The 13,853-nt window shown below is 38.1% G+C and overlaps 1 protein-coding gene across 10 annotated transcripts in view; it reads left to right on the top strand.

Moving 5' to 3' along the window:
- Positions 1-13,853, top strand: part of NEBL (nebulette) — a 180,079-nt gene that overhangs the window by 118,200 nt on the left and 48,026 nt on the right. For all 10 annotated transcript variants that reach the window (XM_001154532.8, XM_009458048.5, XM_063781457.1 and 7 more), the window contains 5 exons: positions 1,414-1,524; positions 6,641-6,751; positions 10,675-10,785; positions 10,952-11,062; positions 13,625-13,729. In XM_001154532.8, the coding sequence (XP_001154532.3) occupies positions 1,414-1,524; positions 6,641-6,751; positions 10,675-10,785; positions 10,952-11,062; positions 13,625-13,729 (549 nt within the window). The remainder of the gene's footprint in view (positions 1-1,413; positions 1,525-6,640; positions 6,752-10,674; positions 10,786-10,951; positions 11,063-13,624; positions 13,730-13,853) is intronic.

Below are 13,853 nucleotides of genomic sequence, written 5' to 3'. Positions count from 1 at the left end.
ACTTTCACTCGGGTCATTTGACTCAGATCATTCCAAAATTATAAAACAGTTCATTCCAATGTCTAGTAAGCTATTAGTTGAGCAGAGGACAGGCTAATTTAATTATAATGGATGAAGGGAAAGTAACATGAAATGAACCCTAGAATTAACTGGAACCTGATTTCTTATCAATAAAGGAAATTTCATCTTTCATCTGGCAGGTTAATCATAAATGCAATTTAGTTGAATAGGAATAAGATATTTATGATTTTCATACGCAATTAAGTAAGAAAACAAGCAACTCATTAGCAGAGAAAAATAAGTTGTATGTAAGTATTCATAGAAGGCATTTGGATCTACTTAAAATATGACATTCAAATGGGTGAAATTCAAACTATTATTAATTTGTAGAAAATGTTTTGGTTTTCCAATTCTTTAAATTGCATGGAGACAGCCTTCCAAAAGCAAAGCCAATAGAGAAAACAGAACCAAGAGATGAAGAAAGAGAGACATCATGTGAATTCCAACTGGACAATAACTCAATCTTTGGATTTTGTATTCCATGAGTGAATGCATCTCCTTTTTGGTCTACCCTAGTTTGAGTTGGGTTTCTGTCATTTGCAACCTAGGAGTCACCATCACCATCATCATCACTATCATCATCATCATCATCGTGAGCCATAGATTCCATCATCTATGCACATTTCATTATCTATGGATGATTCCATTCATCATCATGAATGTTGAGCCATAGATTCCATCAGAGATAATAAAGGGGGCCTTGAAATATTCTGAGGCTTGTAGAAGGGTAAAGTAAATACCTAAAGTAATTGTGATGGATAGTGCTTGAAGTATCTGCTTTCAAGTACCATCTATCAGGCTGTGGTGAGCCCAAGTAATTGAAACTCCTAATAGCTTACTAGACATTGGAATGGGCTGCTTATAATTTTGGAATGACCTGAGTCAAATGAAAGTGGTTTCTGCTCACTTTTTAAACTTTAAAAAAAACCTTTGGCTACATCACTCCTTTTGATTTTGTAATTTTCCATTCTTTTGCAACCATGTTCTTTTTTGGTAATGCATGTTTTATAGAACTTTCAAAAATAGTTTTAACAATTAATAAGGAACACGTGTTCTTAAGATCTTCCCCACCATTGAAAGAGAAGATGTCTTTAAAAAAAATCCACTATGGTACCAAAACATATTGACAGAAAGTATGAAAAGGAAAAGGCTGAAAATATTGGAAGCCACTCTGAACTTGGTAGAGGGAAAAATGAAGTGTCTGTAGGAAAAAAGCATGAATACTTAGCTGTCTGATTCATTCCTTCCTAGTAATATTTTCTCATTTCTGTGATCTCTAGAAAACATGTAGAATAGCACACTGAATAAAGTGATTCCTGCTAAGTTTTGAACTGTGATATTCTTGTCTCATAGAAAGAATATAAAAAAGATTTGGAAAATGAAATAAAAGGGAAAGGAATGGAACTTAATTCAGAAGTTCTTGATATCCAAAGAGCAAAGCGAGCCTCTGAAATGGCGAGTGAGGTGAGTATGTTTATTTAACACCTTAGATGAATATGTTTTTAGCTGACTTTCTTATTTGTCAATCTTTCTCAAAGGTTCTATACATCTATAACTTTTATATGTAAGTGATTGTAAACAGCTATATCCTTGTAGTCTTTTCTTGGACTATTAATTTTTTTCAAAATCCCCTTTCTATGTGATGTGAAAAAAATGGCCGTTTCCCCACTTTGGAGAAAATCCATATAATAAACGAAAATAGTTTAATGAGATTTAACTTCATCTTTTAAGCAGGTAGAAGGCAGATGATTGGGAAGGTATGTTATTATGGTCCATCAGTAACTGCAGGTAGAAAGTTCACATGCTTTGCCACTCATAACCCAACTGACTCTCCCAGTCTTGCCCTGGGCTGCTGTTTGAACCTTATTCAGCCTCTTTATCAAATGAAAGTGGTTTCTGCTCACTTTTCATGCACTTTATAAGGAGAACTGAAATGTCTCTGAAGTGTTTTCAGTCCTGTAATCCTTGTATTATGTCATTACTTTGGGTCATATAGTGTCACTGTGCTTTTAAGAGACTTTGGCTGAATTTAGCAGTGAAAGAGCTTAAAGCCTTGTCCCCATATTTTGAAACACTGATGATAATGATGATGATGATAGCGATGACGATGGTGATGGTGACTCTTAGGTTACAGATGACAGAAACCCAACTCAAACTAGGGTAGGCATCAAAGGAGATGTCTTCACTCATGGAATAGAAAATCCGAAGATTGAGTTACTGTCAAGGTAGAATTCAGATGATGTCTCTCTTCCTCCATCTCTTGGTTCTGTTATCTTCACTATTGGCTTTGCTTCTGGAAGGCTATCTCCATGCAATGAACCCTCTTAATAACAGGATAACTCATATCTGTGGCCAGTAATCCCAATGGGAAGTGAACATCCCTTTTTATAGTTCCAATCAAAGTCTTAGGTTTGAATCTCCTTGGATTAATCTCTATCCTGTGCTCACACCTGGCATAATCATTGTGTCTGGGGTTGGGGGAGTAGAATGTGCTGATTATCCTCTCATGGTCACCCATTTGTTGAGGTAGTTTAACAGTGTCTTATAGAAAACATTCTAAATTATTATGTGTTTAAAACATGACCTTAATTTCGGCTATATTCACATTCTTTAAATAAAGGAAACATTTAAAAGGCACTTTAGTAGAATTAAAAATATATGTGGGGACTAGGGAGGTGATGGAAATCAATCCTTCCCAAGGGTATGGATTGAGAGAACTTAGAGGTCATTTCCCAAAAGGAAATCATGGAGCTTTTTGCCAGAAGGAGGAGGAATGGATGCTGGTCAGCCATAAAAACACGTGCCCCTGATGAGGTCTGTGGCTAACATTGTCATCATATTATCCCTACATTAGTCATTTTCTGCAAATTCTTCTGTTGCCGTGACATGTCCAATCCACATGCAGAGACTGTCTTGTAATTACTTGTCAGTAGCATGTGTAAAAGTTGTTTTATTCTGTCAATGGCAAAGTACAGACAGATGTGGTTGAATGGCAGGATGGCGGCAGGAGCAGCATTAATTAGGCCTTATTAGGAGAAGGAAGGACTGGCCTAGGAGAATAAGATCGAAAAACTGGAAGAAGGTGTCAGGTGTTGATCATCTCCTCTGTGCTATGCACTGTCATTGATCCTCACAATGGATCCTACATGGAGGTACAGACACACTGTGGAGATACTATGGGTTCAATTCCAGACCACTCTAATAAAGCAAATATCACAATAAAGTGATTCGCATGAACTTTTTGGTTTCTCCATACATATACATGTTATGTTTATACCATACTGTAGTCTAAGAAGTATGCAATAGGCTTATGTTCAAAATACATCCATATCTTAATTTAAAGTACTTTATTTATAATAGTGCTAATGATCATCTGATCCTTCAGCAAGTGGTAATCTTTTCGCTGGCGGAGGGTCTTGTCTCTATGTTGATGGCTGCCGACTGATCAGGATGGTGGCTGCTGAAGGTTGGGGTGACTGTGGCCATTCCTTAAAATAAGATGACAATGAAGTTTGCCACATTAATTGCCTCTTCCACTCATGAAAGATTTCTCTGTAGCATGTGATGTTGTTGATACATTTTACCCACAGTAGAACTTTCAAGATTAGAGACCAACCTCTCAAACCCATTGCTGCTTTAATGACAAAGTTTTTGTAGTATCCTAAATCTTTTGTTGTTATTTCAATAATGATCACAGCATCTTCACAAGGATTTGATCTTCAGAAACCACATTCTTTGCTTGTCCATTGGAAGCAACTCCTTATCCATTCAAGTTTGATCATGAGATGGCAGCAGTTCAGTCACATTTTCAAGTTCCACTTCTAATTCTAGTTCTCTTGCTATTTCCACTGCATCTGCAGTTGCTTCCTCCACTGAAGTCTTGAACCCCTCAAAGTCATCCATGAGAGTTGAAATCAACTTCTTCCGAACTTCTATTAATGTTGATATTTTGTACTTCTCTAATGAATCACTAATCTTCTTAATGGCATGTAGAATGGTGAATCTTTTTCAGAAGGCTTTCAATTTACTTTGCCCAGATTCATCAGAGGAATCACAATCTATGACAGGTATAGCCCTATGAAATGTATTTCTTAAATAATACGCCTTGAAAGTAAAAATTTTCCTTGATCCATGGGCTGCAGAATGGATGTTGTGTAGCAGGCTCGAAAACATGAATATCCTTATACATTTCTATCAGAACTGTTTGGTGACCAGGTGCATTGTAAGTGAACATTAATATTTTCAAGGAGTCTTTCTTTTATGAACATTAGGTTTTGGCAGTGGGCTTCAAATATTCAGTAAACCATACTTTAAACAAATGTGCTGTCATCCAGGCTTTGTTATTCCATTTATAAAGCATAGGCAGAGTAGATTTAGCATAATTCTTAAAGACCCTAGGATTTCCAGAATGGTAAATGAGCATTGGCTGCAACTTAAAGTCAGCAGCTGCGTTAGACCCTAATAAGAGTCAGCTTGTCCTTTGAAGAATTGAAGCAGACATTGACTTCTCCTCACTAGCTATGGAAGTCCTAGATGGCATCTTTTTCCAATAGAAGGCTGGTTTGTCTGCATCAAAAATCTGTTGTTTAGTGTAGCTACCTTCGTTAATTATCTTAGCTAGATCTTCTGGGTGACTTGCTGTGGCTTCTCCATCAGCACTTGCTGCTTCACCTTGCACTTTCATATGATGGAGATGGCTTCTTTCCTTAAACCTCATGAACCAACCTCTGCTAGTTTCCAACTTTTCTTGTGCAGCTTCTTCACCTCTCTCAGCCTTCACAGAAATGAGGAGGGTTAGGGCCTTGTTCTGGATTAGGTTTGGTTTAAGGGGATGTTGTGTCTGGAATGTTTTGTCTGGTTTGACCTATTCAGACCACTAAAATTTTCTCTATATCAGCAATAGGATTGTCTCACATTCTTATAATTCATGTGTTCACTGGGGTAGCACTGTTAATTTCCTTCAAGAACTTTTCCTTGGTATTCACAACTCGAATAACTGTTTGGCACAAGAGTCCTAGCTTTGGGCCTGTGTTGGCTTTTGACATCCCTTCCTCACTAAGCTCAGTCATTTCTAGCTTTTGATTTAAAGCACGTCTCTTCTGTTTACTTGAACATCTAGGGGCCATTGTAGGGTTACTAATCGGCCCAATTTCAATATTGTTTCGACTTAGGGAATAGGGAAGCCCAAAGAGAGGGAAAGAGATAGAGGAACGGCTGATCAGTGGAGCAGCCAGAACACACACAACATTTCTCAATTAAGTTCACTGACTTATAGGGGTGCATTTGGTGGCATCTCCCAACAATTACAATAGTGTTGCAGGACTTCTTCTTGGTTCAGCTAAAGACAGGGTCCTTGTCCCATGGCCATGAAAATTTAGGCTTGCAGAGAGTTTGAAGGGTGAGTAAAGCAGAGTTTTATTGGGTGTAAAGGAAGAAAAGGGGGAAACAGGGACTCTCTGCAAGGCCAGAGTCCCTGCTAGAGTGCTTCCCACCTCACAGTTTGAATCCCAGGTTCCACACAGGAATAGGAGAGGCCAGGCTCCTCCCTCTTGCAAACTGCCGGAACTTCTGTGGCTCCACCCCAGCTCATGCTCTTCCCAGTGCACAGGCCAGTTGGAGTTTTGCCAGTGACCCCCTCCTATCTGTCTGTCTCAATAGTAACATCAAAGATCACTGATTGGCCAGATGCGGTGGCTCACACCTGTAATCCCAGCATTTTGGGAGGCCGAGGTGGGTGGATCACCTGAGGTCAGGAGTTCGTGACCGGCCTGGCCAACGTGGTGAAACCTGGTCTCTACTAAAAATACAAAAATTAGCTGGATGTGGTGGTGCATGCCTGTAGTCCCAGCTATTCGGGAGGCTGAGGCTGGAGAATCGCTTGAACCCAGGAGGCACAAGTTGCAGTGAGCCGAGATCACGCCACTGCACTCCAGCCTGCGCGAGAGAGCAAGACTCTGTCAAAACAAAAAAATCACTGATCACAAAGCACCATAACAGTTTGAAATATTGTATTACCAAAATGTGACACAGAGACACCATGTAAGCACATACTGTTGGAAAAATAGCACCGATAGGCTTGCTTGACAAGCAGAGTTGCCACAAACCTTCAGTTTGTAAAAAAAAATGCAATATCTACAAAGCACAATAAAAATGAGGTATGCTTGCATTACTACCTTCATTTTGCAGATGAGTAAACTGGAAAGGTTAAGCATTCTCAGTGTCATACAGCTGGTGAGTGCTCTGGCCTCCAAGTTCATCTGTTTTGTACAACAGAAGCTCATTTACACCCACCTCCCTATCCTCCAGCCCCAAAGAAAATTGTCAGTGAAGATTTTCACATGGCAATTGCCTTTGTATACTAAACATTTTTGGAGCTTTGCATGCCCTTCTTCAGTGAGAATGAGATTATCATTCTAAGCAGTTCAGAAAAGTTAGTTGTGAGTGATCATTCATAGTACTCACGGAGCTTTGTTACCTCTTTTGTAAAATATGTCTAATTATTTTTTTTTTAGTATCATTGACTGCAGATGCATGTTTGCCCACTGAGTGTTTGAATGTTGTAAAATGTTGTCTTTTGCAGAAAGAATACAAGAAAGACCTGGAGTCAATAATTAAAGGGAAAGGAATGCAAGCTGGCACTGACACCCTTGAAATGCAGCATGCCAAGAAGGCTGCAGAGATAGCGAGTGAGGTTAGTAGGGTGCGTGATGCAGGCCTTAAGACTCATATTTTGGAACCTAACAAATCGTATTAGCAACTTGATTACTATATGGAATTTCTCAAAGCATTGCAGTTGGTTTAACAGTTTGGAATGGAGACTTTTCCAAAGCATTATGCCAGTTTGAAAATTTACAGTTTTTGCTTTGCTCATATCCTTCCAATATATCAAGAAAGCTTGGTGGAAGGCATTTTAATTGAACACACACACATGCACACATGCACTCCCCTGCACACCTTATTTCAGAATACAACAGATTTAATGGTAATCTAGGCTATGATAAATATTTTCATGGTATGTTTTAATGGATCATGTGCTGCTTGGCATATCTGTATTTCCAAATTTCTGAGCAGAACTTCATATATGGACACTTTACATGAGAACAATAGTCATTCCTGTCTGATTGCATGTTCTTAAAATAGCCTTTGTTGACATGATCAGCACGCATGAAATTTCTACACAGTCAGCATTTTGGATGGAGGTCTGATATAACCTGAACGACCATGTTCATTCATCCGATAACACCAGTTTTTTCTTCATGGGATACAGGATATTGATTTAGAAGTTTTTCCTTAAATTCTGTGACAGGATGGATATCACATCACAAGGTTGTAGGAGTCAGACCATATGCATATTTTTCAAAGGAAATACCCTAGAACTTTCTCTACACCTCTTGAACTTCCCCAGAAAATCTGAGAATATAAAAAGATCACTGGAGTAAAGAAGCTTTGGGATGTGATGATTTTATAAAAAGTGTATGTGAAGAAAAAATCGGGGTGCAGGTGAAGGGGTCCTGTTCACTTATCTCAAGGCTGGTTAGGTGGGGGCTTCAGTGGAGTATCCTGAGACCTGTTGTGTGACCTTTGCACTTAGGAAGAGCTGACTCAGGACTGACACCTTACAGGAAATCTGGAAGGCCAGAGGTAGCTGCTTAGCTGCTAGGGAAGTTACTGTTGTTTTGAAAATGACTGACATCCCCAGATTTAGGCACTGGCCAGGGAAATGGGATTGCCATGATTGAATAAGACAAAGGAAGTGGAGATGGTATAGGTTTCCTGATCAATAAGTGTTCCATTTTGAAGTGGTGGCCAGGGGTGGATGGCCAGGAGCATGAGGAACTTGAAAACCTGCTTTATCCCTTTCCTACTTCTGTTCTCGTCCTGAGAGATAGTCATTGTTATAAGTTTGTTATGGAACCTTCCAAATCTATTTTGTGTTTATATAGATAAACATACACATGTACTCACAGAGACTTAAAAAAATCTTAAATGGGATCAGACCCCATTTAAGTGGTTGATTGTTTTCTCACTTTATATTAAGGATTTTTTTCCATGTTCCTTCATATAGGTCTACCTCATTCTTATAGAAAAATTAAGTGTTCTGTAACATGGATGTGAATATGTGACCATTTATCTTTTGTTGTCTGCAAGGGAAATGTATAATGGGATCTCAACATTACAGGCCAAAACTAGAATCCCTAATTTTCCCCTAGGTTAGCTTTCCCCAATCTTCAAATGGCGCCAACCAAAGCATAGAAGTCACTTTGATTCCTGTCATCAGCATGCTTTATTGACGCCACCCCCATAGTGGTGGTCTAAGTCCATCTTTCTTGCCACCCTAGTCCTAAGCCACTATCTCTATCCTCTAGATCATTGCCATAGCTTCCTAACCAGAATTCTGCTATTATTGCCTTCCTAGTAGACATTCTTTTTTTTTCTTTTTTTGAGATGGAGTCTCGCTCTTTCGCCCAGGCTGGAGTGCAGTGGCGCAATCTCGGCTCACTGCGAGCTCTGCCTCCAGGGTCCTAGTAGACATTCTTAACCCAGCAGGAGAAGAATCCTTGAGGCAATTAAATGAAATTTTGTTACTCTCCTCACATGCAATTCTTTAATGGTTTCCAGTCACATCCAGTGTAAATTGATTCACGTGGCTCTGGTGAAGTCTCCACTCTCAGGCTGAGAGTCTTAGTCAATAAAAACCCCCCAAATAATAATAATAAAAATCTCATTTGCATATAATCATAGTCATGTCCCATTTTGCCTAAATGACAGACTCAGATCCTTTTCAACCAATGTTCGGGACTTTGCCGTAGTTTATTTTTAATATCAAAAGTTTATTTTTCAAATAAAGTCAATGGATCTTATTGTGACACAAATGACCCTCAAGAGTCAAGCCTTCCCATAGCTCTGGGCTTGACCATGTGACTTTCTTTAGCCAATGAGACATCAGCAAATGTGACTCAGACTATAAACACACTTCTGCATTAGGGTTTGCCCTCTTGGAATATAGATGCCGCCATGTTGTTTTAAACCTTCTAAGTTTTGGTGTGTTTTGTTATGCAGACAACAAATAACTGATGCAAAGGGTGTCTAATGTAGTCTATGTGCTTTGGAACACATTTACATTTGAAAGTTCATATTAAAAAATTGTTACATCCTTTTACCATCAGACCTTGGTGGCTGTCTGTTATCAGTGCCTCAGTTTCATCATATTTGTTGGCCTTCAAATGAAACATTTCATTTTGGGGCTTTGAACAGGCTGACTAAAACAGAGTGCTTTCTGTAGACATAGTAATAATTGAATATTATTATTTTGAAAGTTAAACATAATTATGTAAACTTTTATCTAGAAAAGTGATACTGGGAGTGTAAGTCAGTAAAAACAGGAAGGGTTATGAGTGGAAGACAGGAGGCAAAATACTCCAAGACTGAGATTTTTGTTTACCACTTATCTAAATTTGAGGATCTCCTAATAAGCAAATCAACATTTACTTTACAGCAGAGAATCTACAAATCTGGATGGAGTGTGTCAGCATAATAAGAAATAATTGTTTTAAAGCAAATTTAATTGGCTATAGTTAATAGTTTTTTTAAAATAACATTTTTCTTTGAAGAATATACATATAGAAAAGGCAAATTTATATATGTACAGCTTTCTGAATTTTATAATCAGTTTTCAAATGTGACAAAAGTCCCTAAAGACATGTGTGTCTATGTAATTATGACTATCTTGTAAGCAATAGGTAATCCATTTCCCACTGGCTTAAAAAAAACAGAGATAACTTATTTGTTGTTCTTATGATTGAATAGTAGAGAAATTCCTAGGCACGGCCTGATCTAGGACTCAAATAATGAGATATAGTTTCAGCTTGCAGTTCTTAGGTAGACATTCTTGTTTGCAAAGAGGCTTCCAGCAGCTCTTATATGGAAAAAAAGATGCATGCATCCCGGAACCAATTCTGCAGTGTGGGTGATGGGGTATAATGATTTATTGAGTCCAGCAGATCCCAGAGACTTGGGCCAGTTTCTGGATGGTTTAGGAGTGGGGAACATTGACTTGTCCAGTGGCAAATCAGAGAGCCAGTGAAGGGAATAATGATTTATTTAAGCCCAGCTAAGTCCAGAGATTTGAGCCAGTCTCACCCAAGCTGGATGGTTTAGGAGTGGGAACATTGAGTTGTCCAGTGGCAAATTAGGGAGCCAATGAAGGGAAAAGAAGGTGTGGATTCCAGAGAAGCAACCAACACTCATTCACTACAGAGTGAAAAACAGCAATTTTACAATCACTCTTGACTGACACTTAACTAAGCCATATATGACCCAATAATATATCAAGTTTATCATATTGAAATGTTAAATTTTCCCCTTGGCTAGCTGTGTTTTTTCTTCTTCTTAATTCAGATTAGCAGAAAAAAATTCTTCTGATTACTGGTGAATAAGTTATACTAAGTCATATTCCTACCACAAGTAAAAACTCTATTATTCTATACAAATAAAAGAAATAAGGATTCAACTTCATTCCAAAAGACATGGTCTTGATGTCAAAATGACATCTCGATTTTTGAGCAGTTTCTCAAATGATTGGAGAGCACTAACTGTATGTTTCATTTTCTGCAGAAAGACTATAAAAGAGATCTGGAGACTGAAATTAAAGGGAAAGGGATGCAGGTGAGCACAGACACTCTTGATGTCCAGAGAGCTAAGAAAGCATCCGAGATGGCCAGCCAGGTAAGACAGCAGCGAGATACAAAGTTTAAAATAAATGCCGTGAATCATAGCTAGAAAGAGCATAAGTGTTCTTTCCACATGGGTGGCTTTGAGATTCAAACATGTAAATTTCAACATCGCTATTAAAGCTTAAGCAAAGCTCTAAGATTATTTTCTGTTCTTTTAGAAACAATACAAGAAGGACTTAGAAAATGAAATTAAAGGGAAAGGAATGCAAGTGAGCATGGATATCCCAGATATCCTTCGAGCCAAGAGGACATCTGAAATCTATAGCCAGGTTGGTCAAGAATGAAGATGCTCAGAATCGTGTATTCCAATGTCATGTTGCCATGTGCTTTGTATGTCTCTATGGATGATATCTTTCTGAGGGCATTGCATTCAGAGTTAGTGTACTCTTTCACTAAGAAACCATTGGCCAAACTTGATTAACCTTACTAATTAATAGGACAACAGTCATAGATTCAATGCAACAGACTTTATGGAGAGCTACAGCCTCTCTGTCGGGGCTCCTTGTTTTGAGTCCAAGGACATTAAAACATTTTTTCTTTTTTTTGAATTTTAGAGATGGAGGTCTCACTCTTTCACCCAGGCTGGAATGCAGTGGCACCATCATAGCTTGCTGCAGCCTCAAACTCCTGGGCTCAAGCTTATCTTCCTGCCTCAGTGGGCATGAGCCATTGTGCCCAGCCCAAGGATATTTTAACCTTTTCTTTCTTTCTTTTTTTTTTTTTTTTTTTTGACCCTGTTGGACCCTTGGCTCAAATGCTTTTGCTAATACTACAGAAAAATAAATTACAAACGATTTGTCTTTTAACCATTTCATAATTAATATTAATATTAAAATAGTTCCAAATAAAGCTAACAGTGGCTAAAGCTGCACAAGGTATAAAGTGAAGTTTAGCGTTAGGTAAAAATTAAGGGAACAGTGAGGTTTTCTTGGTAAAATTTAGATTTGTCAAATATACTTGTCCCATATTCTGTAAACAAAGCTGGATGTGGGAGAAGTAATGACCACAAAAATTTATGGAAGAAGAATTTATTTATAAAATCTGACTTGAGCAAAAACATTCATTAGCAAATAATATCTTTGCTGTAACATTTACTAAGAAAGAATGACTCCCAATGGAAAAAAATAGAAGGAATGAAAAAAATGAAAATGGTTATTTAAAATTGACCATAGCATTTAATTTGATTAATGGAGTTTATGCAGAAAGGAATGTGTAACAACATTTGGTGAAATTTGTTAAAATTCTGATTAAGACATAAGCAAGGACATTAACCATCCACTAGTTCAAAAGGGTAGTATCAAGATGGCAGAGTCAAATGTCAGAGGACTTGTGTGCCTCTCAGCCTCCGCAGCCGACACAGCCGCTGGGATGGTCCTGAAGTGTGTGTTTTTCTGTTCTCAGTGTTCGTGAACTTGGAGACATTGGCTTGGCCATATCAGCTTAACTAAAATCCTAGGTCAATGCATTAAACAACAAATAGACATTTGAGTCAGTGGAGAAGAGTTACTTACTCTCTCAAGAATGTCAAATTCATTCCTTCAGTAGGTAATTACCTCCTGAGCACCCATTTGCAGGCAAAACTAGACATGGCTTTGCTCTTGGAAAGCTACAGATAAATCTAATAATCATGTAAATATAGTATTACAACCATGATATATACACCTGAAAGTAAAAGTATTGAGAGTGAAGGTGCCTGAGCTGTCAGATTTCCTGTGTTAACAGCATAGATTTTTTTTTAGTGTGATGTGAGAATATATCTAATTTTAAGGGATTTTAATCACTGAAATACAATTGGGATACTTACGAGGGCGTAATGAAGCCTGGTGCATTTTCAACATGAATAGTAGTTACCTTTCTTTTTTTTTTAATTTTATTATTATTATACTTTAAGTGTCAGGGTACATGTGCACAATGTGCAGGTTAGTTACATATGCATACATGTGCTATGCTGGTGTGCTGCACCCATTAACTCGTCATCTAGCATTAGGTATATCTCCTAATGCTATCCCTCCCCCCTCCCCCCACCCCACAACAGTCCCCAGAGTGTGATGTTCCCCTTCCTGTGTCCATGTGTTCTCATTGTTCAATTCCCACCTATGAGTGAGAATATGCGGTGTTTGGTTTTTTGTTCTTGTGATAGTTTACTGAGAATGATGATTTCCAATTTCATCCATGTCCCTACAAAGGACATGAACTCATCATTTTTTTATGGCTGCATAGTATTCCATGGTGTATATGTGCCACATTTTCTTAAGTAGTTTGCCAGAATAATTAACTTCACTGATTTTGGAATCAGAGAGCCTGGTTTTAAGTTGAGGCTCTGATACTTACTATCTAGTACTTCAGTTTCTCCATCTGTAAGATGGAAATAATAATAGTGTCTGCTTGTCAGGTTGATTAAATGAGTTAGTGTGTGTTAAGTATTTAGAACAATACCCATTACATAGTAAGTACAATGTAAGTGCTGGTACTAGGATAAGATATTGCCTGGGTTGTATTAGAGCTCATAGTAGCTCATTTAGTGGAGAGAAAATTAAGATTTTAATCTCAACTTCAAAATACTGGTAACTTTCCCTTAATCAAATCTATCTTCCCCTGAAGTAGGAAGCAAAGCATAAATCTAGAAGCCATGTCGTATGGTAGAGATCGAAGAATGGTATCATTCTATCTCTGTCTCTCCGCCTCTCTCTCTCTCTCTCTGGGAGTGTAAGTCAGTAAAAACAGTTTTTTACTCTCTCTCTCTCCCTTCCTCCTTTCCTGCCTCCCTCCCTCCCTCTCACATGTGTGTACACACATAGTTTCAGGTTTATATTAACTGTTTATGTTTTCAGAGAAAGTATAAAGATGAAGCAGAGAAGATGCTTTCTAACTATTCTACCATAGCAGATACTCCTGAAATGCAGAGAATTAAGACAACTCAACAAAACATTAGTGCAGTGAGTAGCCATTACTTCTTTTCAGTTGCCACCTTGAAATTTTGTTTTGTAAGAAGTGGTCTTTTTTCCTCATTGTCTGATGTTTTCTGCTGTCTTAGTTGAATTTTCTGCAAGTGTATTATCT

The sequence above is a fragment of the Pan troglodytes genome, chromosome 8, assembly GCF_028858775.2.
Source record: "Pan troglodytes isolate AG18354 chromosome 8, NHGRI_mPanTro3-v2.0_pri, whole genome shotgun sequence".
Taxonomy (NCBI): domain Eukaryota; kingdom Metazoa; phylum Chordata; class Mammalia; order Primates; family Hominidae; genus Pan; species Pan troglodytes.
This window is presented reverse-complemented; position numbering and strand designations above follow the sequence as displayed.